This window comes from Drosophila busckii, chromosome 3L (genome assembly GCF_011750605.1).
Source record: "Drosophila busckii strain San Diego stock center, stock number 13000-0081.31 chromosome 3L, ASM1175060v1, whole genome shotgun sequence".
Classification (NCBI taxonomy): domain Eukaryota; kingdom Metazoa; phylum Arthropoda; class Insecta; order Diptera; family Drosophilidae; genus Drosophila; species Drosophila busckii.
The window spans coordinates 3,184,271-3,210,311 of record NC_046606.1 but is presented as its reverse complement, the minus strand read 5'-3'; the positions used below and the strand labels follow the sequence as shown (position 1 = coordinate 3,210,311).

The 26,041-nt window shown below is 40.8% G+C and overlaps 4 protein-coding genes across 4 annotated transcripts; 3 read left to right on the top strand and 1 right to left on the bottom strand.

Annotated features, from left to right (window-relative positions):
* Positions 1-9,587: 9,587 nt before the first annotated feature.
* On the bottom strand, positions 9,588-14,384 carry LOC108598082. The gene is made up of 5 exons (XM_033293450.1): positions 14,316-14,384; positions 13,593-14,257; positions 13,426-13,535; positions 10,874-13,375; positions 9,588-10,397 (listed from the first exon to the last, which is right to left on the bottom strand). Exons 1-5 carry the CDS (start codon positions 14,382-14,384, stop codon positions 9,628-9,630), a joined length of 4,116 nt encoding a protein of 1,371 aa, XP_033149341.1. The 3' UTR covers positions 9,588-9,627.
* Positions 14,385-20,372: 5,988 nt separating this feature from the next.
* LOC108598081 (odorant receptor 67d-like) lies at positions 20,373-21,960 on the top strand. The gene is made up of 4 exons (XM_017984695.1): positions 20,373-21,163; positions 21,304-21,350; positions 21,414-21,640; positions 21,700-21,960. The coding sequence occupies exons 1-4, from the start codon at positions 20,373-20,375 to the stop codon at positions 21,904-21,906; spliced, it is 1,272 nt and encodes a 423-aa protein (XP_017840184.1). The 3' UTR covers positions 21,907-21,960.
* Positions 21,961-22,070: 110 nt separating this feature from the next.
* Positions 22,071-23,763, top strand: LOC108598080 (odorant receptor 67d-like). The gene is made up of 3 exons (XM_017984694.1): positions 22,071-22,834; positions 23,311-23,500; positions 23,557-23,763. The coding sequence occupies exons 1-3, from the start codon at positions 22,071-22,073 to the stop codon at positions 23,761-23,763; spliced, it is 1,161 nt and encodes a 386-aa protein (XP_017840183.1).
* A 339-nt stretch (positions 23,764-24,102) lies between these two features.
* Positions 24,103-25,514, top strand: LOC108598079 (odorant receptor 67d). Its single transcript, XM_017984693.1, has 3 exons — positions 24,103-24,893; positions 24,948-25,137; positions 25,188-25,514. The coding sequence occupies exons 1-3, from the start codon at positions 24,103-24,105 to the stop codon at positions 25,392-25,394; spliced, it is 1,188 nt and encodes a 395-aa protein (XP_017840182.1). The 3' UTR covers positions 25,395-25,514.
* Positions 25,515-26,041: the final 527 nt, after the last annotated feature.

Here is a 26,041-nt window from a genome sequence, read left to right as displayed (position 1 = left end):
GCTGCTGACCTCTGACCTCTCCACTGTGACCCACATAAAGCGCGCGCGACGCGCTAATCAAATGCACAAAACGTTGCTGGCTGCTGCCACATTTTGCGGTCAACACTTTGGTAATGAGGTCAGGCCACGCTGCTTGGCCCCCCCCCCCCCCCCCACGCAGCTTCTGCTGCTTCTTAATTATTTGCTATGTCCTTGCTGCGTGACACTGTGCGTGGGCGGGCGTGGGGGGCGTGTCTGCTGCCACAAAATGTTGGGTAGCTAATTAGGTTTAAGCTGCTTCCGCATTTTGTTGTCTGTGTGACGTCACTTTGAACTTTTGTTGGCTGCGTAATTTAGTATGAAATGAAATTAGGCTGCGTGTCGTGGTTTGTTTTTTTTATGATATAATGAGTTTTGTTTTTTTTTGTTGCTTAATTTGCATAGCGGTCAAGGCCGCAGCCAAGTGTCTCAGGTTCAGGGTCAGTCTAGCGCTTAGTTAAATTTAGTTAAAGTCAGCGCAAGTTGCTGCGCTCTTTGAAGTTTTAATCATACGCCATGTTTATTTAATTTTCTTTTGCCTGTAGGCTTCAACTTAACACAAAACTTTTCATACAAGCTACTCAAACTCTAAATAAAATGCAACCCTGGAAGCGCAAGTTACCGCCCTGCCGTATCTTATTTATCAAATTGTTGTATTTATTCTCGTTGTTGTTGTTGTACATTTTGCAAATCAACGACAGACAAAAATCTTTTATTCAAATTTTATTTGATTGCTTTGCGATTTTCACTGTTCAGTGCTGCCAGCTAAGGCCAGAGCGAGATAGCGCCAGCGTAAGCGAGAGCGAGAGCACCAGAGACATGCAGACAACCAGGCAAATTTATTTGTATGAGAAATCAGCAGTGGAGCGTACACAAAATATTATTTCGACGACAACAACTTAGGGTTATTGTTCAATTTAAACACGCAGACATTTGGAAAAGTGGAAAAATGCGCGACAGCAACAAGAGCAAGAAATAAAAGGGCGGCAGTGTGGGTGGGCTGGGGTGGTGAAATGTCAGTCAGCACAGTCACTTGCAGTCCATAGACGAAATACATAAATAAATGCATATTGAAGTTAAATTTAAGCAGCAAATTGCAGCCAGCAACTAACAATTTGAGCGCTTTAAGAGTTTAGCTAGCAATTGGTGATATTGTTGGTGTATTGTTGAAATTTCAGCAATCATTTAAGTTACAGATTAGAATTTTAGTTAGCAAATATGGTGAATTGATTTCTGCCTAAGACATTCACAACATAAATTTCACCAACGTTTTGTATACAAGTTAAACGCTGCTGGTGAATTTTAATCTTTATAGAAAATTGCATTAAATTTTAGTAGCAGCAGCAGCAACTAACAGCTTCAGTTTCTTAAGACTTTATACAGCAGTACGATTTTAGTCAATTGGTGAGTTTATTGTTGATTTCATCAATGAAATTCGTGAAGTGAATTCAACAAGCTTAGATAATGCTACGTTATTTCATTCAAATACTTGAATTCCAGCTTATTGTTGTCACCTGTTGGTAAATTTATTAATGATTGGTGTCAATTGTTTACTGCCTATTGTCATTGTCTCCATTCAAATTACATCAATGTTCTGTATGGCATGTAAGCTGCTGATATATTGGTGATTTTATTGGTGGTTCTAGCAAGAAAAATCATGATGTGAATTCACCAATGCCGTTATGTCCTCAAGACTTTACCCAGTTGTACGGCTGGCATCAATTGTAGATTTTGTTGGTGAATTCCACCAATGAAATGAATTCACCAACGTTAGATAATGAATAATTACAGCTTAGATAATGTGTTCTGTGTTCTATGTTCTAAGTTTTTTATTTTATTGGTGATTGGTAATGCATACGGTCTTAATTGATTAGTCCCCAGACAAATTTCACCAATGCTTTGCATATAAGGTGCCTATTGGTGAATGTATTGATGATTGGTATTGCATACAGTGTCAATTGATTACTGCCTATGATATTCCAATATTCCGCCAATGCTTTGTATACAGTGCGAAGTGAGCTAAGCCATGTTGTTGAATTTGTTGCTGCTCCTCACTGTTAAGCGCAAATTGCATTTGCCAGCAGCAGCAGCAGCAACTAACAACTTAAACTCTTTAAGACTTTATTATTAAATTTTCGCACATTAACTGCAATGTTGGCAGCACAAAATCTAGATAAATATGAGGTGGCTACGCTGTAGATTGTGGGTGGGTGGTTTGGGTTGGGGGTTTGGAGCAGTGAAGCGAGCAAGGTTCAATTTTGAGGCGCACACACACACAAACAAACATTTGCTTGGGACACATAAGCGAACGAACGCCAGTCAGTCGTCTATAAATTATATCCGTTCCAAATTGAAATGCGCGTTAAAATGCAGTTAACTTGGTCGTTGCCATGGCCAGTGCTGCGGCTCGTCCATTCGCCAAAGCGTTGCGAAACTGCCTTTTTATAACACAGTCCACACGCTGTCTCTCTCTCTCTCTGTCTCTCTTGCACTCTCTTGCCTTTTTTACAGTTTGTGCGCACATAAAAATAGAAAATGGCTTTGAGCAAACACATTAGACCATGCGGCAGCTCGACCATGTCGTTGTCCAGCTAGAGTCGCCTGCTCCAAATGCTGATGGCACTGGCTGCCGTTTTTTCCTTTTTTTTTTTGCACGCAGCAGCAGCAGCTGATAAAATAACATTGGACACAGGTGAATGTGCATGGGGTAATGCATTCTAATATGAGCTTTTGCCAATGAACAGTTATTTTTTATAACTCTCGCGCTCTCTTTCTATTTTTGTTAAAGTCAATGGCTTAAAGACTGCGTATGCCGCTGCCGCTGCTGCTGCTGCTCAAGTGTTAACACATTTCATCAGTGAGGCATGAATGAGCTTCAAAGCTGCTGCCTGATTAGACACACACGTTGCTCTAGCTTGGCTTTAAGGCTTTAAGCCTATGCAGCAGACTTGGCTGACTGGCTTACTTGACCGTTTTGGCAATTTGTGTTAAAAGCATAAACCACATAGAACGCCAAGAACTATGCAACGCTTGAGTGGCGCTACTCAAAGGCAAAAAGTTCTTGTGCTACGGCCACGCAATTTGCCAAAATGCGTAGCATGTTTTTGAGGTTAGATTGAAGCAAAACATGGCGGTGCTGCTTGTAAATACATTCGCTTGAATAACTGCAAAATAGCTACGCAATGGAAAAAGCCAAAAAGCCCAACTTGCTCACTCAGTCCCACTGCACGCTACAAAAGTTAACAACAAAAGCCATGCGCCAAACACATAAAGAAAATTTTAGCATTTTATGTGAAAAACAAACACAACCACCAAAGCAAAAACAACAACAACAACAACAACACCACCACCAACACCACCTTAGTCAGCATGTGTGTATATGTGTATTGCTTTAAATAGAAAATTGCAAAAGTTTTGCTAAAGAAAATGCCTTTTGCCCCAGCCCAAGCAGTCAGCCAACCCAAACGAGCTCAGCCTTGCCGCTCAAATTGAAAAGAATGTGCAAAAGTAGCAAGCAAAGAAATGCGTATGTGTGTGTGTGTGTGTGTGTTGCCTGTTGGTGGTGGATATACTACGCTTAGCTATGGGGGCTGGCAAAGAACGCCAAAGTAAGCATGAAATAAACCCTCATCGTCTAGCAACTATGTTGTCTGTAGCTCAAAGTCAGAGATAAAGCTAAAGACGAAGTCTTGATACGCTTTAGTTGGTAGTTGGATAAGCTTAAAGTAGCAATTGAGACGAAGCTTTGATGCGATTTAGTTGGTAGTTGTATAAACTTAAGGTAGCAACTGATAAGTTGGTCTAAGCAGCATTCATTTCTATATTAAATATTTCAAATTTTAATTGTTTATAAGACTTTTCTTTAAAGACAGTTGTTGGCAAAATGTGCATAAAAAAAATTAATAAAGGCATGTTTATTATGAAAAATAAAAAATTAAAAAAGTAATCATACCCAAGCATTTGTTACTAAGCATAGTAGAGAATAAAACTGAATCCAATTGGATCCAATATTATTTTGTGGTTATTGTTAATTTATTTATTTTTAATTGTAACTTAGCATTAATTCTCTATTACAATAATATAGCCAGAGCAACTGATGCCTTATTGTTCATATTTTATTGTGAAAAGTATAAATTATTAACGAGTTTTTAATAAAGACGCAGACTAACCAAAGCACTCTAATGAGTAAATGTTGGCTCATGACCATTTTAAAGGTAACTTGGCTTACTTATTTAATGGCAGCTTTTAAAAATTAAAGTAAAATTTGAATAATAGAATCTAATATTATAAAGTGGATTGGATATACTCATATCATATCATTTAATTTTACTCATTTGTTAAAAATAATTTGTAAGCACTTACCCCATAATGTTAACTATGCTGAAAATAAAGAAATAAAAAAATTAGTTGAGTTCTAAAGAGAAATTGTCAAAGTGTAAGGGTAAGTTAAATTATTTTTATTTATAAAAGCTTAATGCTTATAAAATAAGTTAACAAATAATTATTTTTTAAAAGACAGTATAAATATAACAAAATTTTGAGAGCAGTTAACCAATCAAATCGGTATTAATTTATATAAATTAAATGGATTGCCTTATGCTGAGTGCAAATTGCCTTAACAATTGAAAGGACTCTCTTTTGTTTAGTGTCGTTGGGCGCTGTACGCAACAAACTCTATGAAGATTTACAGGTTTTAACGTTGCCAGTCAGCAGTTCGTTTTAGCTGCTCTCTGCTGCTGCCTCAAGCTCAATCCTCAGCTTGCTGTATATCTGCATGTGTTGCTGTTGCTGCTGCTGCTGCTGCTGCTGTGTGGGGTCGGTGGCTGCCATACTGATGTCGCGTCTGGCATTATAATGTCGGGTCGGGTCGCAGTCTGCAACTGCAGCTACAGCTTCCTGTGCGCCCTGCCATGTCGTCAGGCTATCTACGCCTGAGTTAAGCGACGTCTACGCAACGTATCGATTTTGTTGTTGTTGCCACACAGCCGAGACAGAGGTAGCGTCAGACTGATAGTAACAGGTGAAGCTTTAACGAGTTGAGTTCCTTTGCATATGTATGAAAATTCAATTTATGGCAAACTATACAATGTGCTAATTGTTTTTTTTTTGCTGTTGCTTTTGCCATGCTAGGCGCTCATATATCTTGGCCTGCAAAATAATGTAGGTTTTATCTATGAACTGCATATTTGATGTGCGATTTGCTAATTATACGTAGCGATGCGGCTTTCCTTGGAAACACAAGCGGCTTGGGCTTGGGCTTGGGCTTGTTGCATGCCACAAACAAATATCAAACTAGACATACAATATAAGCTTATCAGCTGTTGCTATCTAAGCCTGGGCCTAGCTCGTAGCACATGTGTGCGTGTGGCAGCGCCATAAACAATTTTATACAAAAAAAAAATAAAACAACACGTTGCTGTTGTTGTTGTTGTGTTGCATTCACATGTCCAAGCTTAGCTGTAATGGAAAATAATTAAGTTAATGTAAAATGCATTTTCAAATTGCCGAGCAAAAAGTCTAATTAACTCAACAACAAGAACAGGCAACTAAAGTGAATGCGACGCTGTTTTGTTTTGGGGAAAGGTTGCCCAAAATTTTGGCAGTTACTTTCAGCACCTTTGGGAGTTGCTGCCAAATTCTGTTATCGCAGTCGCATCGACAGCAAAAGGGTTTGTTGCATTGTTTGTCGCTGTTGCAGCTCATTAATTTCATTAAAATTGCATCAAAATTTACGATGCGCGTAGCTGGCAATTTGCTTGTAATCCATCAGCTTGCTTGACAATGCAACCAGCGGTTGGCTGCCTGAATTACAATGTGGCCCTTAACATGTTAATAAAATGAAATGGCTTACAGGCAGCAGCAGCAGCAACGTTATAACGTGGCTTAAAGCAAATTCAATTAAAGCTAGTTTGTGCGTTAAGCGGCAACCACAAGAACCACTACGGTCTGGTTAGATAAGCGAGCCGCACTCATATCAGTTGCAGCTGCACAAGCTGCCTGGACCTGCCACAATCGCCAATGGCCAACAGACATTTAATATTTATGCACGTGTGAGAAACGAGCTGAATGCGTAATTTAATAAAAAGAGTGCGCGAACTCTGCTCTGCGGTTGCCAGTCGGTTTTAATCCCGACGCAAAAGTTTGTAATAAAAATTGCAACTTAATTGTTAATTAAAGGGCAGCAGCTCCAAGCCAGCGGCATGTCACGTTGCAACAGCAGCAGCTGCTACTGCCATGTCTATCAACATAATGACACTGACTTACAGCTTGCCACCACAACTTGCCACAAAGAGTCTGGCACTGCAGCTTTTGAACTGAAGTGTGGAAATTATAATAAATTTTTGAAGTTTCGGCTTGCAATTATGCAGACACCTTGCAAACTGCACTCCAGTGCATATATTGTCATATTGACAGCTTGATTGATGTTGACTGCTGCTGCTCTGTTTAGCATTTAGACGCCTAAAACTTTAGTGCAACGGGTGGTCCGCAGCTCAACTCATTGAAATGCCAGCAGAGACAATAAATTTAGTAAATAGCTTATGCATAAAATGCAAATACCAGTGATGTGTCTGTGTGGCTGTGTGTGTGTGTGTATGTGTGTGTGTGCAACGGCCGCCCGCTGTGTTGATATTAATTGGACGACATAATTGCAGTGCATCGCTGCCCATAATAATTGACTCGCCACTGTGTCCACTCTGGGCCGTGGCAGTGGCAGTGGCTGAAGCAGCAAACACGTTTTGGCCTTCTTGTATTTTTGGGCGCAATCTTCATAAAAATAAACGTAACGTGAAGTGAAAGCATGGAAAACGGCATACGCTTAAATATTTTTATGTCGATTTATGAAGATTTGAATTTACATTTAAGCTTTTGTAAGATTGCTCAATAGAACTTTATTATGCATGGGAGTAGCCAGGATGTAATTAAGCAAAGAGGGTGGCAACAGTTCATAATTACTACTTAACATATTTTTATTATGACTTTTTCCATCGAATATTGAATCTTAAATAAGCTATTAAGTCGTTTGAAAGCCTTTCTTTTAATTAATATTATATTTAACTCAATATAGATGGTCTTTGGCAGGCAATCTAATTATAATATTGAAAGGATTGAAAAAATAACTCAACTCAAACGCTAATCCAGACTTTGCAACTAAACCAAGGATCCTTTCACTCAGAGACATTTGCTTTATATGAATTAAATCTAGTTATCAATATTGTATAATACAAATAATTATTTGTTTGCATTTATACAAGAAACATTAAATAAAAAGTCACTCAATGGCTTAAAAATCTTAATTATTGTTAATTAGTTTTTGAAGATAATAAAAAATAAACATAAAAATGTTATGCTTAAATATTTCTCGTAATTTTTGCCCAATTGTATTTTGATTAATAATCCTTAAGATAATTTAACAGATGACAGATATTTTATGTTCAACAATTTGACGCTGTAGATTAATTTCCAAGCTAATCAATATCTACACGCACAATCTGCGATACAATCAGATATATACCCTAACTGCCATAAAAAGTGTATTAATAAAAAGAACGTTGACCAAACTGCCGGTTCAAGTCCAGTAGTCGCTCCAGTCAGCGTAAAGCAATTTCATAAAAAATTTGTGTAAATTTGGCAAACGTCGCATCGTGGTAGGCAGGCTGGCTGACTGGCTGGTTGGTGGTCGTAGTCGTGGTCCCTGGAGCTTGTTGCATGTGCTCCGCTCTCGTAATTACAGGTTGCAGTTTATGCGCTACACAGCGCTTAACAGCACTTCCCACTAACTTGCCAGAATATATACATAAATATTTTTTAAAGTTCGGCTTTTGTTGTTTGAGTTCTTCAGCAACTTGCATGCACAGCATGTGTGTAATTAACTGTATGTGTATGTGTGTGTAAGGAAATTTATTGTCTTTGGCACTGCCCTAAATCCAAATGTAATACTATACGCGCATTTATCATATTTAAGTACCGCGTACTATATTTATGGTCTGCTAATACGAGGTTTAAGTTTAATGAGTGCGAGGGTCAGTTAAGTTTTGTGTCTTCAACTTAGGGGGAGGTCTGCTATATAGCAGCGGCCGTGGCTGGGGCTGGGGCTGTCAAGTGCAGGACATTGCGCCACGGGAGCTGGAGCTGAAAAGTACAGCCTGCGACAGTTGTAAATTAAAATGCTTGCGCTTCAAGTTGTTTGCTCATCATCAGCAGCAGCAGCAGCAGCAGCAGCAACAAGCTCAGTGCCTCACACAAAAAAAGCAAAGAAATAAAATGGAAAAAATAGCAACATAAACGACAGCACATTGTTTTTAAAACAAATATTTATTTTGTGCGCTGGTTTTGCTTTTATTTTCTCATTTCTTTTTTTTTTTTTTTGTGTAGACCCTTGGAATCGGTTAAATGGACTGTGCTGTTTATTTTTTCATGGTGCGACAGTTTTACGCGCTGTCTCTTAATAAGCCTTATGAATAATGTTGCAGCTTAGGGGCTGAGCGATAAAACAATTGCTCATGTGGGCGATGGTGGTGGCACACATATGAGTCGGCGTGTGTGTGCGTGTGTGTAACAAATATGGCGACGACTAAGCGCATACAATTGGTTGCAAAGAGAGAGAGAGCGAAAGAGCGTGAGAGCGCGACACATTAGAATTGCCAGTCAGCAAACATTGAGCGCGTTGCTAAGGAAACTGCAAGTAAAAAATGCTGAACAGAAGATGTTCCCTTGAAAATTGCGCACAATTACAGAACCCAAAAGCGCCAGCCAGCCAGCCCTTCGAGCTGTTCCGTGTATTGCCGCAAATCCGTCGCACCTTATCCGAGCGGAAAAGAATTATTACGTTGAATATTCCTTTGCTATATATATATATTTTCTTACTTTTTTTTATCAACGAGGGTGCTGGGCGACTCACGTGCATATGACAGTGGAGTAAACAATTTCATTTCGCGCGACCAGCTCAGCAGGACCAAAAAGATAACTGCTACAAACGAGGCACAAGATGCTCGCCCAGCAGTAGCAACAACAACGTCAAGTATGACAAGCACAGCGCCAAGAGCCATGCCCAGCGACAGCACTTGAGTTGCTTTTTTTATTTTCACATTTTTTACGTTTTTATGTATTTCCAACTAAAGTCCAACAACGAAATAACAACAACAACAACCACCAACAACAGAAAACAGCATAAGAAGTTGCGTAAATATATTGTCCTGTCGTTTTTCACAGGGGAGTAGCTGGACGCTTGCGGTGCTGAGGGGCGGGGATAAGGCGGTCGAGTGCTCGCTTGCGACGCAGTAAGTTGAGCATGCCTGGGCGGCCTTTAATGCGTGCGTCTATAAATTTTGCACGCCCTTTTGTGGCAAAGACCAAATGGTGGGCGTTGCACGTGGCCTGACCAGTTTTCAAAAACTGTCAAATTGTTGCGCTCAGTGTCCTTGCTTAGTGCCTTGGTAATGGAGTTGGAGTTATCTGAGCTAAGCTAAAGCAATATTTATGTGCACGTTGCCCACTACTCTGTCTCTCTATAATAACAATTTGCATATAAATATTGCAGATGAACATTTATTTGGGATTTACTTTAGAGGCTTGGAAATCAGTCAAAGATATAGTAGATTAAGTATTACTCTATAGCTGCTTCTTCTTCATTGCTTGTGTCGTCTTTTGGGGCCTGCTCATCAATTTCATCTTTATCTTGTTTTCTAAGCGGTTTGACTTTTCTATTTTTTCTTTTATCTCTTGTTCAATTTTGTTTGATAACATTTCAGAATTCTGTTGCCCCTCACCAACCCTATTATTAGGTTCTTCTGACTTAAATTGGTCCTCTTCATCATGGTTTTGTTGGGTATTCAGTTCATTCTTTTCATCTTCTGCATCTGTCATACTTTCTTCTGACTCGAAATCCTCGTCCTCCCCTTCATTTTGGTGTTGTTGCTCATCCAGTTCATCTGATTCTTCTTCTGCTTCTGTCATACTATCTTCTGACTCGAATTGCTCCTTTATATCTTCGTTTTGTTGGCCATCCAGTTCATCAACATAGTCTTCTTCTTCTTCCCACTCATTTTGACTTTGTTGGTCATCCAATTCATATATTTCTTCTTCTACTTCTGTCATACTTTCTTCTGATTCGAATTGCTCTTCTATATCTTCTGTTTGTTGGCCATCCAGTTCATCAGCATATTCTTCTTCTTCCTCCCATTCATTTTGGCTTTGTTGGTCATCCAGTTCATTTGTTTCTTCTTCTGCTTCTGTCATACTTTCTTCTGATTCGAATTGCTCTTCTATATCTTCTGTTTGTTGGCCATCCAGTTCATCAGCATATTCTTCTTCTTCCTCCCATTCATTTTGGCTTTGTTGGTCATCCAGTTCATTTGTTTCTTCTTCTGCTTCTGTCATACTTTCTTCTGATTCGAATTGCTCTTCTCCCATAATGTTTAACAAGTTAAGAACATACATAATTTAAAATGGATTTTGTGCTTAGATAAATACATATGTTGATGAAAATTGGACTCTTATGAATAAGTACTCCGTTCATCACATATTCTTCTTCTTTCCTCCCATTCATTTTTGGCCTTTGTTTGGTTCATCCAGTTTCATTTGTTTTCTTCTTTCTGTTTCGTCATACTTTCTTTCGGAATCGAATTGCTTCCTGTAATCCTTCGTTTTGTTGGCATCTCAGTGTCAGAACATTTACTATAGATCATAATTTCCTTATCGTGCCTATCTTTCCTTGTTTTCATACACCTAGTTATCGGACGCATGCCATAAATGTTGTTCATTTCTGTGCTTTTGTTGGCTTAAATTTATCCACTCACAAATTAAACCAAGTTTTACTATTTTACTATATTTCTTTCTTCTTCTGCTTCTGTCATACTTTCTTCTGATTCGAATTGCTCCTTTATATCTTCGTTTTGGTGGACATTTAGCTCATCACTATCTTCTTCTTCCTCCCCTTCATCTGAGTTTTCTTGGTCCCCAAGCTCATCCATAAATTCTTTCATTTCAATTGCAATTCTAGATGAATCTAATACTGTTGGAGCATCTTCTCCTAAAGGTTGCTTTTTTTCCTTCTGTTTATTTATCTCATCTTTTTCTTTGTGTTGCTGCATTTGATGACTGTCTTCAGTGTCATCTAGTTTGAGCTCGTCACCCATTTTAGATTCTGTTTTATCTTCACATGTGTCTTCAGCTAATTTCATCAGCTCATGAGACTCAAATTCGGTTTGCTGCTCGCTGTCACTTTTGCTCATCTTGGGACAGCAAGCTTTAAGTATTAGTATATCCAAAAATTCTAGCCATTCGCCATACTTGACTGCCGCTTCAGCTTGCTGCTTAGACTGCTCGCTTTCCTCATTGGCTGAGCGCACACAAACTCCCATAACCAAATTTCGGGCTGTGACGCGCAGCGCATAGAAAGGTGTAGCCTTGCTGGCATAAGAATTAATCAATATATCGTCACTGCATTGCGTTTCAGTTTCAGTCTTCAGCTGATCTGGCTTATATTCGCTTGTGAGGCGCTCAAAGTCCCAAAGCGACAGCAGACAGTCCTGTCCGCCGACCAAGAATATTTTATTATCCTGTGCAAATTCAATGCAATTGATGCTGCCCGTATGATGCGCCAAGGCACGCACTAGCGCCTGTTTCTCCAAGTCATGCACCAGCACAAAATGATCATCGCCGCCAGAGACTAAATAGCGGCCACAGCCGGAGAAGGCCAAAGCATTGACAGCATCTCGATGGCCGCTAAAAATGCGCACTTGTATAGCCTTAATAATGTCCCAAAGTCGCACCGTGCAATCCGCAGAGCCTGTAGCCAAGTAGTGTCTGTTGGGATGAAACTTGCAGCAGATAACTTCAGCCAGATGACCCACCAATATGCAAAGCGACTTCTTATTGTCCTGCGCCCAGACGCGTGCTGTGCGATCATCGGAGACTGTGGCAAAGTAATAGCCCAGCGGCGCATAGACAATGCCATAAATGGCGGAGGCATGTCCCGGATAAATGACGATACAGCTCCAGGAGAGCAAACACCAGCAACGCACAGTGCGATCCTGCGAGCAGGATAACAAAAAGCGATCGTTGGGCGCAAAGACGCAGCCATAAACAGCAGCCTGATGGCCATAGAGAGTGCGTCGCAGCTTGCGGCTGCTGGCATCCATCATATTGTCGTCGATGCCGCTGAAGCCCGGCTCCAAGTGCTTGAGACAACTCGCTGGCTTAAGCTGCAGCAGCTTGCAGGCTGTTAGCGAATAAATGTGTATGGCCGAGGCGACAGTGCCGAGGCACAGAATGCTGCACTTGTTGGAGAAGCTGGCGCAGACAACAGTTTCCATGCTGCTGGCACTGGCTGTGTACAGATAAACCGAAGGCAGCTGCTCGCGATTGAGCGGCACACGGCGCTCCTCGTCTTCCTTCTGCCGCTCCAGCTCCCAGCGTCGCAGCAGCGGCGTATACAGACGATTGCCGCTGGGCATATTAGTCTGACGCGTCGGCGATGGCTTCAGCTTGCGCGCGCGTTTGCGTTTTCTAGCCTGCGGACTGCTAACACTAACTTCGGCCGCAGTCTCTGTGGTGCCCCAGAAGACTTTCTCCAGCAGCGTGCTGCCCACAGTTGGCAGCTGACAAGGCGCGGCGGGCTGCGGCGCTAGCTGCAGCTCAAAGTGCTTTAGCCATACAGTTTGCAAGCGTTTGGGCCAAGTGCGCATATGTATTACCAATATGCTTAAGCAGTCCTCGTAGAGCTTAACCACAATGCGCTCCTCACTGGCCACCAGCAGCTTGCGCGCCTGCTTGGGTATGTCATCGAGCGTTTGCATGCTCAGCAGCTTATCGACACGCCCACTATAGGCGTTGCCCATATAACGCATTGCGCTTTCGACAAATGTTTTGCCCTTGCGATATCTGCCCACAGCTATGAGCTTCAAATAGACAAGCGCCAGCAGCGGAAACATAAGACCATGCGCCTCGTACTTAAAGCGATTGGGCAGCTGTTCAATAAGCTGGCGCAGCTGCTCGAAAACCTTTTCATAATCATCCAGCAAATGCGTGCTGCGCAGCTCCTTGATGTTGTCATCGCTGCGCAGCCATTCATCATCGCTGGAGCCAACATCCTCGTAGAAATCACGTCCAGCTTGGTTTGCTCTAGGCGCAGGCTTTGAGCTGCATTGACGCTGCCAATTCGAATCATCGCTTTCGCTATCCTTGGCATTTGTATTAGTTTGCGCGTTAGTTTCGAGTGGCACTGTTTCCACTTTTGGTGAGCTTGTTGCTTTTGTTTCAGCTGTCGCCTTTTGCTTTGGCGTGCCAACGTTGTCAGTTTCATTGCTGCTGCTGCTGCTGCTGCTTCTGCTGCTGCTGGCGCTCTCATCTGTGCTGGCTATAAATGAAATATGTAAAGCCGATTGCAGCTCTGCTTGTTATAAATACCTTTGGTGGCATGCACTGTGGACTGCATTGCTGCATCAAAGCCCTGCATGGCACTTGCTATGAATGCCAGCGGCTGTTGTTGAGCCATCAATGTATTTACCGATTTGCTGCTGCAATATAAAATGCAGCTCAATCAACTAGCTAAATATAGAAACAATACAATTTACCCTAGTTGAGCTTGTTTGGCTTTTTTGCAGCTGGCTGACGGTTCCGAGTCTGTTGAGCTGTCATCATGATTTCTAATGCTCACGGGCGAATAGTTGTTGCCTAGCTCTGGCTCCGAGTCCTGTGCCATTTCGTGAGCCCAGGATTTTGCTGCAGTAGCACAGTATACTTTTAACGGTGGCAATGGGTAGGCATCGCTAATGCTGAAATGCTCAGCATCCGAGTCCGAGTTGGATATATCAGTTTCTGTACTTGATGCATATAAGTTCTGAGCGTTAAGTTCTGTTGCTTGTGGCTCTTCTATGAGCGCTGCCAGCTCTTCGCTTGAATTCGCTGGACTAACAATTTGCATAACATCAGCTATAACTGCGTCTATAACATCATCTTTAATATCAATTGCACTTGTTGCTTGCTGCTGCTCCTCAGTTGTTGTTGTTATAAGCTGCAGTATTTCATCAAGTTCATCCAATGCTTCTACTTCATGTTTTGGCTCATTAGCTGCTGCAACATTTTCCAGCTTAAAGTCAAAGGTAAGTTCATGCTTTGGTGTATTTAACTCAACATCTTGAGCAAGACTTGGCAACGGCGGCGTTGCCATGGACTCGAATGAAAAACTAATGGGCAATGGCAGCTCATCGCTCTCATTGGTGGGCTCGCTGTGCTTTAGCTGCTTTTCAATTAAAACAAATGTATGCTGTAATTTAATTAAATTAACAAGCACTTACTGCTTCAGTTTTTTGGCTGCCTTTAGCTGCTGTTTGCTTTTTACGCGTAACACGCTTACGCTTGGGCATAGTGAAGAAAACTTTTAGCTTCAAAATTTGACACTTCAACAAGCAAACTTGCAACACTAAACAAAGCGCGTCTATCGATAACAACATAGTTGGGAAAATGCCATACAGGCATAAAAAACACAAAGGCAAACGAAAAAAATTAATTTGCATACAAAATATTCAACGGATTTGCTGCCCTTATAACATTTTTTTCTTGTTATTGTTGCAATATGTGCAAACGAGCATAAAAAAACAAAACAGTTGCTATAAGTTGTAACCCGCAGCCACGAGTTTTGTGCTGGGCTGCATATTGTTTTATAATTTTGCCTTGATTTATGACAATGAAATATTGCGTCAGTGTGCGCAAAAAAAAAATGTGAAAATTGTGAAAAATGTGTGTGCATTAAAGCGAATGTCAGGCAATGTGGCGTTTGTAAGGCAAACAGCTTGAATTCATAATTGAAAACATGACTGTGTGTGGCATGTGTCAAAGACTCAAGGGCGCGCGCGGCAATTAGAAACAACAAACTCTCATTAAAACAACAATTGAGAACGCATCACTTGAAACTGTAATGCAGCCGCATAAATAAATAGCAACAATAGCGAGACAGTATAATCCATTGTAAAGTGTCGAAAAAGTGCAATTGAAATGCAAATCAATGCAAATCGATACTTGAATCATCAGCAGCAGCAGCAGCAGCCATTGAATGATTCATGCAACGCGCCACACGCGCGCAACATGCAAAATGCAAATGTGCAAATTCAAATGAAAATTGCAAAGCTCTGTGCACAAAACATTTTTCGCCCAAGCCCAGCATATGCAATTTGCATGCAATATATGCTTAGGTTTTTGCATTTCGGTTTCTATCTCATTGTCTTTTGTGGCAGACACAATCAAATTCAAACATTAACAAACAACATTGCGTTGAATAGTGAGGGCTTAACTCTCACTGGGCTAATTTGATTAGAGTTTAGGGCGCTGGGATTTATGTTAACTTTGCCGCATATAAATAAATATTTAAATTTAATATGGGAATTCGTGCGCTGTAGTTTCGTTCACACGCATTGCGCTTTTAGAGTCTCGGGTTTTGGGTTTATAGCTATGCAAATTTCGCTCTCAACTCAAACTCAAACTCAATCATATCCTGTCACAAAGGCTCAAGCCTTTTATGTGCTAAACGGAACTCGGCATTGTGCTTTTTCCTGCTTGTACCCAACATTGTCATGCTAATTGCTGTTGCTGTTGCTGTTGAGTGCTGTAGCGTGAGTCCTGTGAGATTTCTCAGGTAAGACAGTAGTGAAGCGAAGCTGTGTGAGTTTCTGTTTCTGCTTTCACTTAGTTTGCGCTTACGTTTCAACGCGTTAAGTAGTTTAAATTGCAGGCAGTGGAGCTGCAAATAATTATAAAGAAAATATATTTTAAGAGCTTAAGTTCTAATAAACAATTAATGTGATTCAGAGCAACAGATGCCTTTGGCTTTAATTAAATCTTATTGGCTTGTATCAAAGTTTATAGAATATAATTATGTTGAAAAATACATATATAATATATATATCATATAACGGAGCTGTAGCTAGGATTCAGTATATATAAACAGCTTAAATTTTACTACAATAATAATAATAATGTTATTCAGAGCAAGCTGACTTTGGCTTCAATTAATTATCGAATAAATTCACCTAAATTTGCCACAAATATTATAACTGAGCTGTATGCAGAATATATAAACAGCTTAAATTTTATTACATTTTGTAGTGAATTAAATCAACAGCTGCCTGCAGCTTCGACTAATTGTTATGAACTGCAGCCAAAGCTTCTGGATATTTGCATTTTAATAACTTTAATAAATGAACAAATGCAATTAACAAATATAAACACACATTGCTTGCTAATTAAATTGCATAATGCTTGTTTTTTGTTATGCATAAAAGTCAATTTATATAAAAATATAAAATTATATAAAAATTGTGAGCACTTAATATAAACTTAATAATATAAATAAACACACATTGCTTGCTAATTAAATTCATTTTTCAATAAGAATTAAAGTCAAATTGCCTGTCAAATAAAAAGTGCCAAGTGTAAGTTGCGCCACCCGCCCCACTACGCCCCTTGGCAACATAAACAACAAGCATTAACACGGCCTCTAACGCAATTTAACACCAATTACAATATCCGTTACATCTAATTATTGTAAGCGCGCCCACAAGGCTCGGGCTAGCCACTTGCCCAGGGACTAAATTAAAGAAAAACAACAACATCAATGGCGAAGTCGTAAAACGCAAAGGAAACAAGCATAAGCATAAGAAAAAGAAAAGACGGCAATGTGCTGCGTGGGTGTTTAGATTGGTCGCCATTTGTGGTTGCCAGGACATTAACAATGGCAACTACAACAAGCAGACCAAATGGCGCTCATAAAACAACAGCGACAGGCAGCAGAGGACAACGCCAGGAAATATGACAAAGTTCAGACTGTGTGTGTGTGTGTAGCTCTCTGTGTGTGTGTGTGAGCATTTCTTAATTTTGCACAATTTACGCTGAAAGCTTTCAGCGCTCAAATAACGGCATGCCGTGTGTCCTGCAGTTGCTGCGGGGGGTGGCGACGATGATCTAACGCCATTATTTGGCTGGCCAAACGACAGGCAGTTGTTAATGGCGCTTACCACTTAAGCGCAACGGCATAAAATAAACAGAGCACACTTTTTGTTCGTCCAGCCGCGTCACGGATGTCCTGGCAAATTAATTAACATGCTGCGCGTTCTGCCTGCAGCGCTTGGCTGTCTTACTTTGTTTTTACTTGTGCGCTGCCTGCCTGTGTGTGTGTTTAATTGTGTGTGGCTCAAGTCCAGGCTCGCATATATCCTGCGGCTGTTTAACAATTAAGCAACGTTTAAAGTTTGGGCGCTTCTTTGATTGCCAGCACATTGAGCATACGCAGCACGTCGCCGCCTCTGCCTCCACTGACACCTCGTGGCCAGGAAATGAGCTGCCCCGTACGTGACTGCCTTGAATATAAAATTTTGGCTGTTTGAGTTTCTTGCTGCGGGAAATTACCTGCAAAACTTAAAGCCACCAATTGTCGCTCGACGCTCTCGACGCTGTTTAAAATTCCAAATTTGTGCACACGCTCAATTTCCTTGAGTCCACAAAGTAATTACCTGGCCAGCAAAGATTTGACATAAATTCTCGCGGCCGGCATAATTAGTGGCCCATTGATGCTTGGGGGGCGGCTACGTGCCGTGCCTGGCGGCAAGGACGCGGACGCGCTGCAATTAAAATTTCTGCGCCGCGTGAAGTGCAAACACTTTGGGGCAACAGGCAAAATACACTGCGAGCTGCCTGTGCAAATTAAAATATAATTAGAGATAAACAAACCGTTACAGTTGTGCAGCAATTAGCAGGCATGACAAACACGCAGCTGGTGGCGCCGCCTGTCGGCCAGCAGCAACTCACTTACGCACTTTCCACTGGAAAGTCGCTGTGTGCGACTGGAAATTAGCGTAAGACACCTCAAACTTCAAACCACCACCAAAACTCTGAGCGTGTGTGTGTGTCTGACAAGGAAAGCGGCGCTGCTGCTGCTGTCGACGTCAGCTGCGCACCTGAGAACTAACGAGCCTGTAATTTTGTGAGGCCTACGCTCGACTTATGATTCAGCTGCTCGAGCACGTTACCTTGGCTACTTTAAGCCAAACGTCGTCTTGGTCTTTCATATTAAGTATGCGCCGCATTGGGCTCATGCTCATGCTCATGTGAGCGTCGCTGCTTTGCTCAAAAGCGCGCGAGGGTTGTCGCAGGCCTAAAGCCGCTGAGGGTCGTTTTTTTTCTCTTTTTTGCATTTTTTTTTTTTTTTTGGGTAGCTCAGGCCACACCTTCCGCAGGGGTGACTGAAACTGAAATTTTCAACGTTGCTTTTACTTTTGTTTGCTTAGATTTTCGATAGAAAAAAACACGCAAAAAAATGTACATTTTTTTTTTTGTTGCGTTGTATTTCATATAAATAAAATTCTACATTGCGTGCGTGCCGCGTTTTTTTTTTTTTGCTTTTTTTTGGGTGGAAAAGCGAAATCTGCTTTATGAAATGTCAAAACTTCAAAGCGAAATTCAAGTTAAATGCAAGTAAAGAAAATGAAAAAAAGAAAAATCTAATTAGCCCACTTAAAGAGTGCCCGTTTTATAGAATAAAAGTAAACCATTTTGTGCCTTTCCCAAGCCCCCGGAAAAATTTTTGGTTTGTAGTTGTGTAGTTTGTTGCCATTTTCGCGTTATTCCAGTTGATCCATTGCATAGTTCGTTAAGCGGCTTGCTTGTTGTTGTTGTTGTTGTGCTGCGTTGAACTGTGTTGAAGACCTTATTAGTTTGGCGCTGAGCTTTAAGGCCTTTACATCTTCTTTTGCATCGTGTCCTGCGCCCCAGCGCAAAATGCATATAAAAATTTTGAGTGCTTCTTGTTGTATTTTCGGTATAAACTGACAGAAGAAAGTTACCATCACGCATCGAGAGAGGTGCACTGTAATAGGTAATAAAATATTTTAGTGTCAAGACTGGAGGTATGGCAAGACTAATGCATAAGCTTTGTTAACTGTTTATAACAAAGCAAATGAAAGTTGCTACCACATTAATTCGCAGAAACATAATGATTTAACTGTACATCCTTATTTAAATTAATAAAAATATTTAAATTTATTTGTTGCTCAACAATTTGCTGCGTTTAGAATGTTGATGCGAATTTAAATGTTGATGCTTGCTTTTATTCTATAGCGCAGCGCATTTAAATTCCGGGTTTGGTGCCTTGCTCTAGCCTGCTTGCGTCATTTTATTTTTGTTTAGGCTGGCAGAGTTTTTATTAAAAAATTGTATATTAAATCAATTGCGTGTAGCTCTCTTTTGTGGGGGTGTTAGATGTGCTCATGCATAAAGCAGTTGCTGGCGCTTTAACTTCTGACATTAAAATACTTGCCCATAAATTAGCTAAGAGCTTAACGTTATTAAATGGGCCTGGCCTAAGTTTAAGACTATATAGAGAGTTGCTTGTGGGCCACTTAAGCAGCAATTAAGACTTGGCTAATTGCAATTGCCATAATTAACTTGTCAATATTATCATAGAGCAAGCAGAAAAGGATACGCTCTTGTAATTGTTAAATGATCAGTTGTAGGCAAGGCAAACATAATGTGGGACTTGGCCTGAAGCTTTTATGTTAATAAGATGAGTTACTAGAATGATTAATCGGAATGATCATGTGTATAATAAATGTTCACATGTTCAACTTTTGTTAACTTTTGATATATAACTAGATTAAGTTGCAAGCTTTTTTGTAATAAATAATTTTATATATTTATCAAAAAAAAAAAGTGTTAACTTTACACAATTACTTGACATTTTATTTAATTATTTATTGTCGCTCAATATATTTTTAGATTTAAGTATTTAAGTTATTGTAATAAAGTAATGAAAGATTCTATAATAAGGACTAACTAATGGAGTAATTAAAGCTTTTATAACTATTTCTAGTAAGTAGACTAATTATTTACATTTCTCAGAGCTGGCAAATTTGCATTTAAAGCGCGTTGGCTTTGCTGCAAGATTAAATATTTATACAATATTTATTTTATTTATTTATTTATTTAATGACTATGGACAGTCGACGAAATTAAATTTAAAAATTATGTAAAATTATGTTTTTGTTTTTAGATTTGATAAACTTATAGATTGGGACAGACCCAACATTACCATCAATAAATTTTCTTAAATCAAATTTGCGACTTTTATATTTTTAAAACTAAATTAAGTCAAATTCGTTAACAAATCATATAAATTGCACTTATTTCTTTTTACATAACTATTAACAACTTGCACTTTTAGTGACATTTACTTGACACGCAGCTGTCCAGCTGTCTAACCTATGACCTCCCCAAGCAATTAGTGCTGCCTGCTATAAAAACTGCAAGTACAGTTGACAATTGTTCAGTTGACATTTTTTTCAAAGCCAGCAATAAATCGAAGAGTGATGGTGCTTGGTCTGAAGTCCGTGCCTGCGGAGGATAAAAGCTGCCTGGCAGGCTATAGTCGTATTATCTATATGATAAGAGTTTGCACGCGCATTGTGGGCGCGGATGTCATAGATCCCAACTATAGACTCACTTGGGTTACCTACATCATTATATCACTGCTTACGAACTTTTTTCTCTGCACGTTCTATTCGATGTACGTGGGTTATAAGAGCTCTGGGGACTTTACAGTCATTTTGCAGGTGATTTGCTTTGTCGGCGCTGGAGTGCAGGCCACCGTCAAGTTGATCTGCTTCATCAACTATCCGGATACGTTGCGTGTGTCGCAGATATTTCTGCATGAAACCTACAAGAAGTACGAGAAGTTCGAGGGACAGTACACGGTGGTGCTGCAGCGAAGTCTGGACATGACGCGCATGATAATCAAAGCTATTGCCTGCATGTACATTATGATTGCCATATCGCTGATCTTCTTTCCGCTGGTCTACTACATCGTTCAGAAGAAGAAGATATTGATAATGCAGTTTCTGGTGCCAGGCCTCGATCCGTACTCGAATCATGGCTTCTTTTTGCTTACATGTCTGCATGCCTCTTGCCTCTGCCTGGGCGCATTTGGCAACTTTTCCAGCGATATGTATATCCTCATCTTTATAGGGAATGTCTCGCTGGTGAAGAATATTCTGCGCTGCAAGCTGAACGATCTCAATGTGCGACTCGAACAAGGCGCTGAGCCTGCTGAAGTTCGTTATGCTATGCAGGACATTGTGCGTTGGCACATGGAGTATCTCAAGTAAGCAGTTAAAGCAAAGCTAGACACAGTTGAATTTGTCTGATGTTAGTCTGCAATATGTGCAGCAGTGTTGCCAGATTGTGGAAAAAACTAAGCTAGAATAGGCTAGATTCAAAATTTGCGTCCAAACTCATGTGAAGACAGTTGAAATATGAAGTCAAAATTCATGACATTACGAACAGTAAAAGTAAAAAACTTTTCCATTTTCAAATATGCTAGAACTAGCCTCAAATATGCTAAGTGTTGCCAGACTGTTGTGAACTAACAAATTCGTTTTCTATTTCCAGCATGTTGGATCGCATGCAGCTGATTTGCTTTTGGATTATTATAGCCATGGTCGGCTGCAATGCAATGAGCATATTGGCAACCATGTACTGTCATCTGAATGGCATTTGGCCCGCAGCTTCATTTCTGCTCATCTTTTCCTTTATGAATCTCTATTTGTATTGCGGACTTGGCACCATGGTGGATACAGCTGTAGGAAATACAAACAATAGCTCAGCTTTATATGCTTCTCATATCTGTTTACTTCACAGAACGAAGACTGCGTGGACGTTATCTATACCGAGTGCCGCTGGTACGATCTGCCTGTAGTGGAGCAGCGCTTTATTTTGCTGATGCTGCGCAAGGCGCAGAATACGTCAAGTCTCAATATTGGCAGCATGATGCCGCTGACTGTGAATACAGCGCTGCAGTTGACCAAGACTGTCTACAGTTTGGTAATGGTGCTCATGCGAGAGTGAAGTGATGCATAATTTATTAATTTCCCCTACATACAACTGTCCTGTTCCTTTTAACTCCCCCAAGTAATTAGTGCAAAGAATAAATTTTCCTAGGTATAAATTGTCGCGTACAGTTGTCAATTGTTCAGTTGACATTTTTACAGTGACCGCAATAAATCAAAGTGATGGTTTCAGCCGAGCAGCAGAGCTGCCTAGCAGGCTATAGTCGCATTATCTATATAATTAGACTTTGTACGCGTGTTGTGGGTGCGGATGTCTTAGATCCCAACTATAAACTCAATTGGGTTACCTACATTATTATAATACTGCTAAGCAACTTTTATCTCTGCACGTTCTATTCGATGTACGTGGGTTATAAGAGCTCTGGGGACTTTACAGTCATTTTGCAGGTGATTTGCTTTGTCGGCGCTGCATTGCAGGGCACAGTCAAGTTGATCTGCTTCATCAACTATCCAGAGACGATTCGTGTATCGCACAATTTCCTGCATGAAACCTATAAGCAGTATGAGCGCGAGTATCCTGCGGTGCTGCAGCGCAGTCTTGACATAACCCGCAAGATAATCAAAGCTATTGCTTGGATGTACGTTATGGTTTCGACGTCGCTGATCTTATTTCCACTGTTCTATTACATCAAGCACAAGCAGAAGATATTGATAATGCAGTTTGTGGTGCCCGGCCTAGACCCATACTCCAGTCATGGCTTCTTTTTGCTCACCTGTCTGCACGCCTATTGCCTTTGCCTGGGCGCCTTTGGCAACTTTGCCAGCGATATGTTTATACTCATCTTTATTGGGAACGTCTCGCTGGTGAACAATATTCTGCGCTGCACGCTAAACGATGTGAATAAGCAACTGGAGCAAGGCGCAAGTCCTGCTGACATACGTTATGCTATGCAGGACATTGTGCGCTGGCACTTGGAGTATCTCAAGTGAGTTAACAGGCTATACAAAGTCGAGTTTGTTGGCACAACTAATTCGGTTCGACGAAATTTTGATCGTTGGTGGTAGAATCAGTGATGATGATCAGGAAAAAAGCGATTTCTGGCTGGAAGCAAGGGTTAAAAAAGCAAAGTCCGAGAAGGGTAAATAAGTTGGAAAATTGGAGAGAAAGTGAAGTCAGCAACGCAACCTTTTTTTTTAATCAATCAAGGGCAGATTGCTGCTTTCATTTTCTAAAAAAGCCAGAATTCCCGCTTCAAAAAACCCAAATCTGACGGGAAAAAAGCGGAAATAACACCACTGGGTATAATTCTTATATCGTGTTGGACATTTTGATAGAGAATAATGTTAATGGCAATGTTAGATTCTTTTCCGACGAATAGTTCATCCACAAATTCGACTATGAATGCTCTGTTTAAAGCTTAAAAGAACGAAATATTTAACTTAAATTGCTTTCAATCCATAGCATGTTGGTTCGTATGCAGAAAATGTGCTTCTGGATCATTATAGCCATGGTCGGCTGCAATGCGGTGAGCATACTGGCAACGCTTTACTGTCATATGAAAGGAATTTGGCCCGCAGCGCCATTTCTGCTGATCTTCTCCTTTATGAATCTCTATTTGTACTGCGGACTTGGCACTATGGTGGACTCGGCTGTAGGCAGTACAAAGAATAGTTCAATATATGTTTTAATTTAACGTTTATTTTACAGAATAGCGACTGCGCTAATATTATATATACCGAGTGTCGTTGGTATGATCTGCCTGTAGTGGAGCAACGTTTTATTTTGCTGATGCTGCGCAAGGCTCAAAATACAGCAAGTCTTAGTATTGGCAGCATGGCGCCGCTAACTGTAAATACAGCGCTGCAGTTGACCAAAACTGTTTATAGTGTGGTTATGTTGATGATGCGTGAGTGAAGCATAGATTATAGCAATAAAAAGTTAATATAGTTTTTTTTTTTGTTTTGCAAGAGGGGGAAAATCATGAAAAAGATACTAATAGGGCGGAACAAGTTCCGAGATTCCACCTTGGGGTTACACTTACTAAAAACCCACCTCGTATAATGAACGCACTGCTTATGCCAAAAAGTTTGAACAAAGTGTATGCGCTAGTTGGGCGCGCTTGTAAATATGCAATGCATTTTAAATCAGCGCATTTAAATTGCCAATTGCTCTATTAAGTTGTCAAACCGTTAAGCTATATAAGCGCCTACAGTTTGGCCTTCATTTCAGTTGCTCGTAATTAACTGAATCCAAATGGTGCTGGGTCTGAAGCCTGTGCCCGAGTCGGACAAAAGCTGCCTGGCGGACTATTGCCGTATTATATATATACTGCGTATATCTGCGCGTATATGCGGCGCCGATGTCACCGATCCGAACTATCGCTTGAATCTGGTTACCTATATACTGTTTACATTTATATGCAACTTTTTTATTTGCACCATTTATACGATGTACAGAGGCGTGTCGAATGAGGGCGGCTATACGGTGATACTGCAAGTGATTTGCTTTGTTGGTCCCGCCGTGCAGGGCACAGTCAAGTTAATATGCTTCATCAACTATCCGGAGACGTTGCGCATATCGCAGAGTTTTCTGCATGAAACCTACAAGCAGTACGAGCAGCGTGAGCCGCACTATGTGCAGGCGCTGCAGCAGAGCATTGAGGTGACCAGGACATTTATACGCGTTATTATGTATACGTATATTGCTGTAGTCATATGCCTGATTGGCTTTCCGCTGGTCTACTACTTGATATACAAGCAGCGCATATTCATGATGCAGTTTCTGCTGCCTGGCGTCGATCCTTACTCCAGTCATGGCTATTTGGTGCTTAGCTGCATTCAAGCCTGCAGCATTTGCTTTGGCGGCTTTGGCAACTTTGGCAGCGACATGTATGTGGTCATTTTCATAGGCAATGTATCGATGATAAAGAATGTGCTGGGCTGCAAGTTGTTGGATTTGAATGCGCAGCTGGATGCAGGTGCTAGTCGAGCTGAGGTCGTTGCTGCTATGCGCGATATAGTGCGTTGGCATATGGAGTATCTCAAGTGAGTAGTTGCAGTTGGCATAAACTATAAAACTAAAGTGTTTGCCATGCTCAGCATGTTGACGCGCATGCAGCTGATTTGCTTTTGGATTATTGTCGCTATGGTTGGCTGCAGTGCTGTTAGCATTTTGGCTACCATGTATTGCATGCTCATAGGCGTTTGGCCTGCTGCGCCCATACTGCTGCTCTTCTCCTTTATGAATCTCTATATGTACTGCGGACTGGGCACTATGGTGGATAAAGCTGTAAGTTTTCCATTTATTAACTCATACACTTTGCAACTTTTTTATTTTAGAATATCGAATGCGCCGATGTCATCTATACCCAATGCCACTGGTACAAGCTGCCGGTGATGGAGCAGCGCTTTATACTGCTGATGCTGCGCAAGGCGCAAAACACTTCGAGTCTCACTGTGGGCAGCATGTTGCCGCTTACTGTTGGCACTGGGCTGCAGTTGACCAAAGCTGTCTATAGTCTGGTCATGCTGCTAATGCGGGAGTGAGCTGCGTGCGCTTAATGAATTTTTCGCTTTTTATCTAATGAACTTGCACCCGCAAGAATTTAATAAACAACAGCACCCAGGCGCTTGTGCTTTATGGCTTGACATAAAACAAAACGTACACTGGCAAAATAGTAGAAATGAAAAATGCACAAAATAAAGGAAAAATCATCGCTGCTAAGTTGTAAAAATTGTCTTTTAATGCCGCGCAAATCCAGCAGATTGCCACGTAGTGCTAATAAAATAAAGTTATGTCCACGCATAAAAAGAAAGCACACACACACACACACACACACTCACAAAATTGTGAGAAATAGTGTTTTTCCTTTTTTTCACTTGCTTTTTGCTCAATTTTAATGCGCGGCTTACAAAAAATGGCGTTGAAAATTGTGCGCGGGCGCATGCTGTGCCCACAGCCTCTGGCACTGGGGGGCGGTAAACGCATCATTAATCAAATGTCCGGCGCCTAAGCACCGTTATTCATCATAGACAGCCGCCAGCCCCCGCCCCAGTAACACACACACACTCTACAATAAGCAGCGCTGTAGACATAGCCAAGCATATTTGCGGCCAAAACGCTGAACTGTTAAAACTAAAGCTAAGCTATGTGCACAACTGAGTCAATATATCTAAGTTTACATAGATTTGGC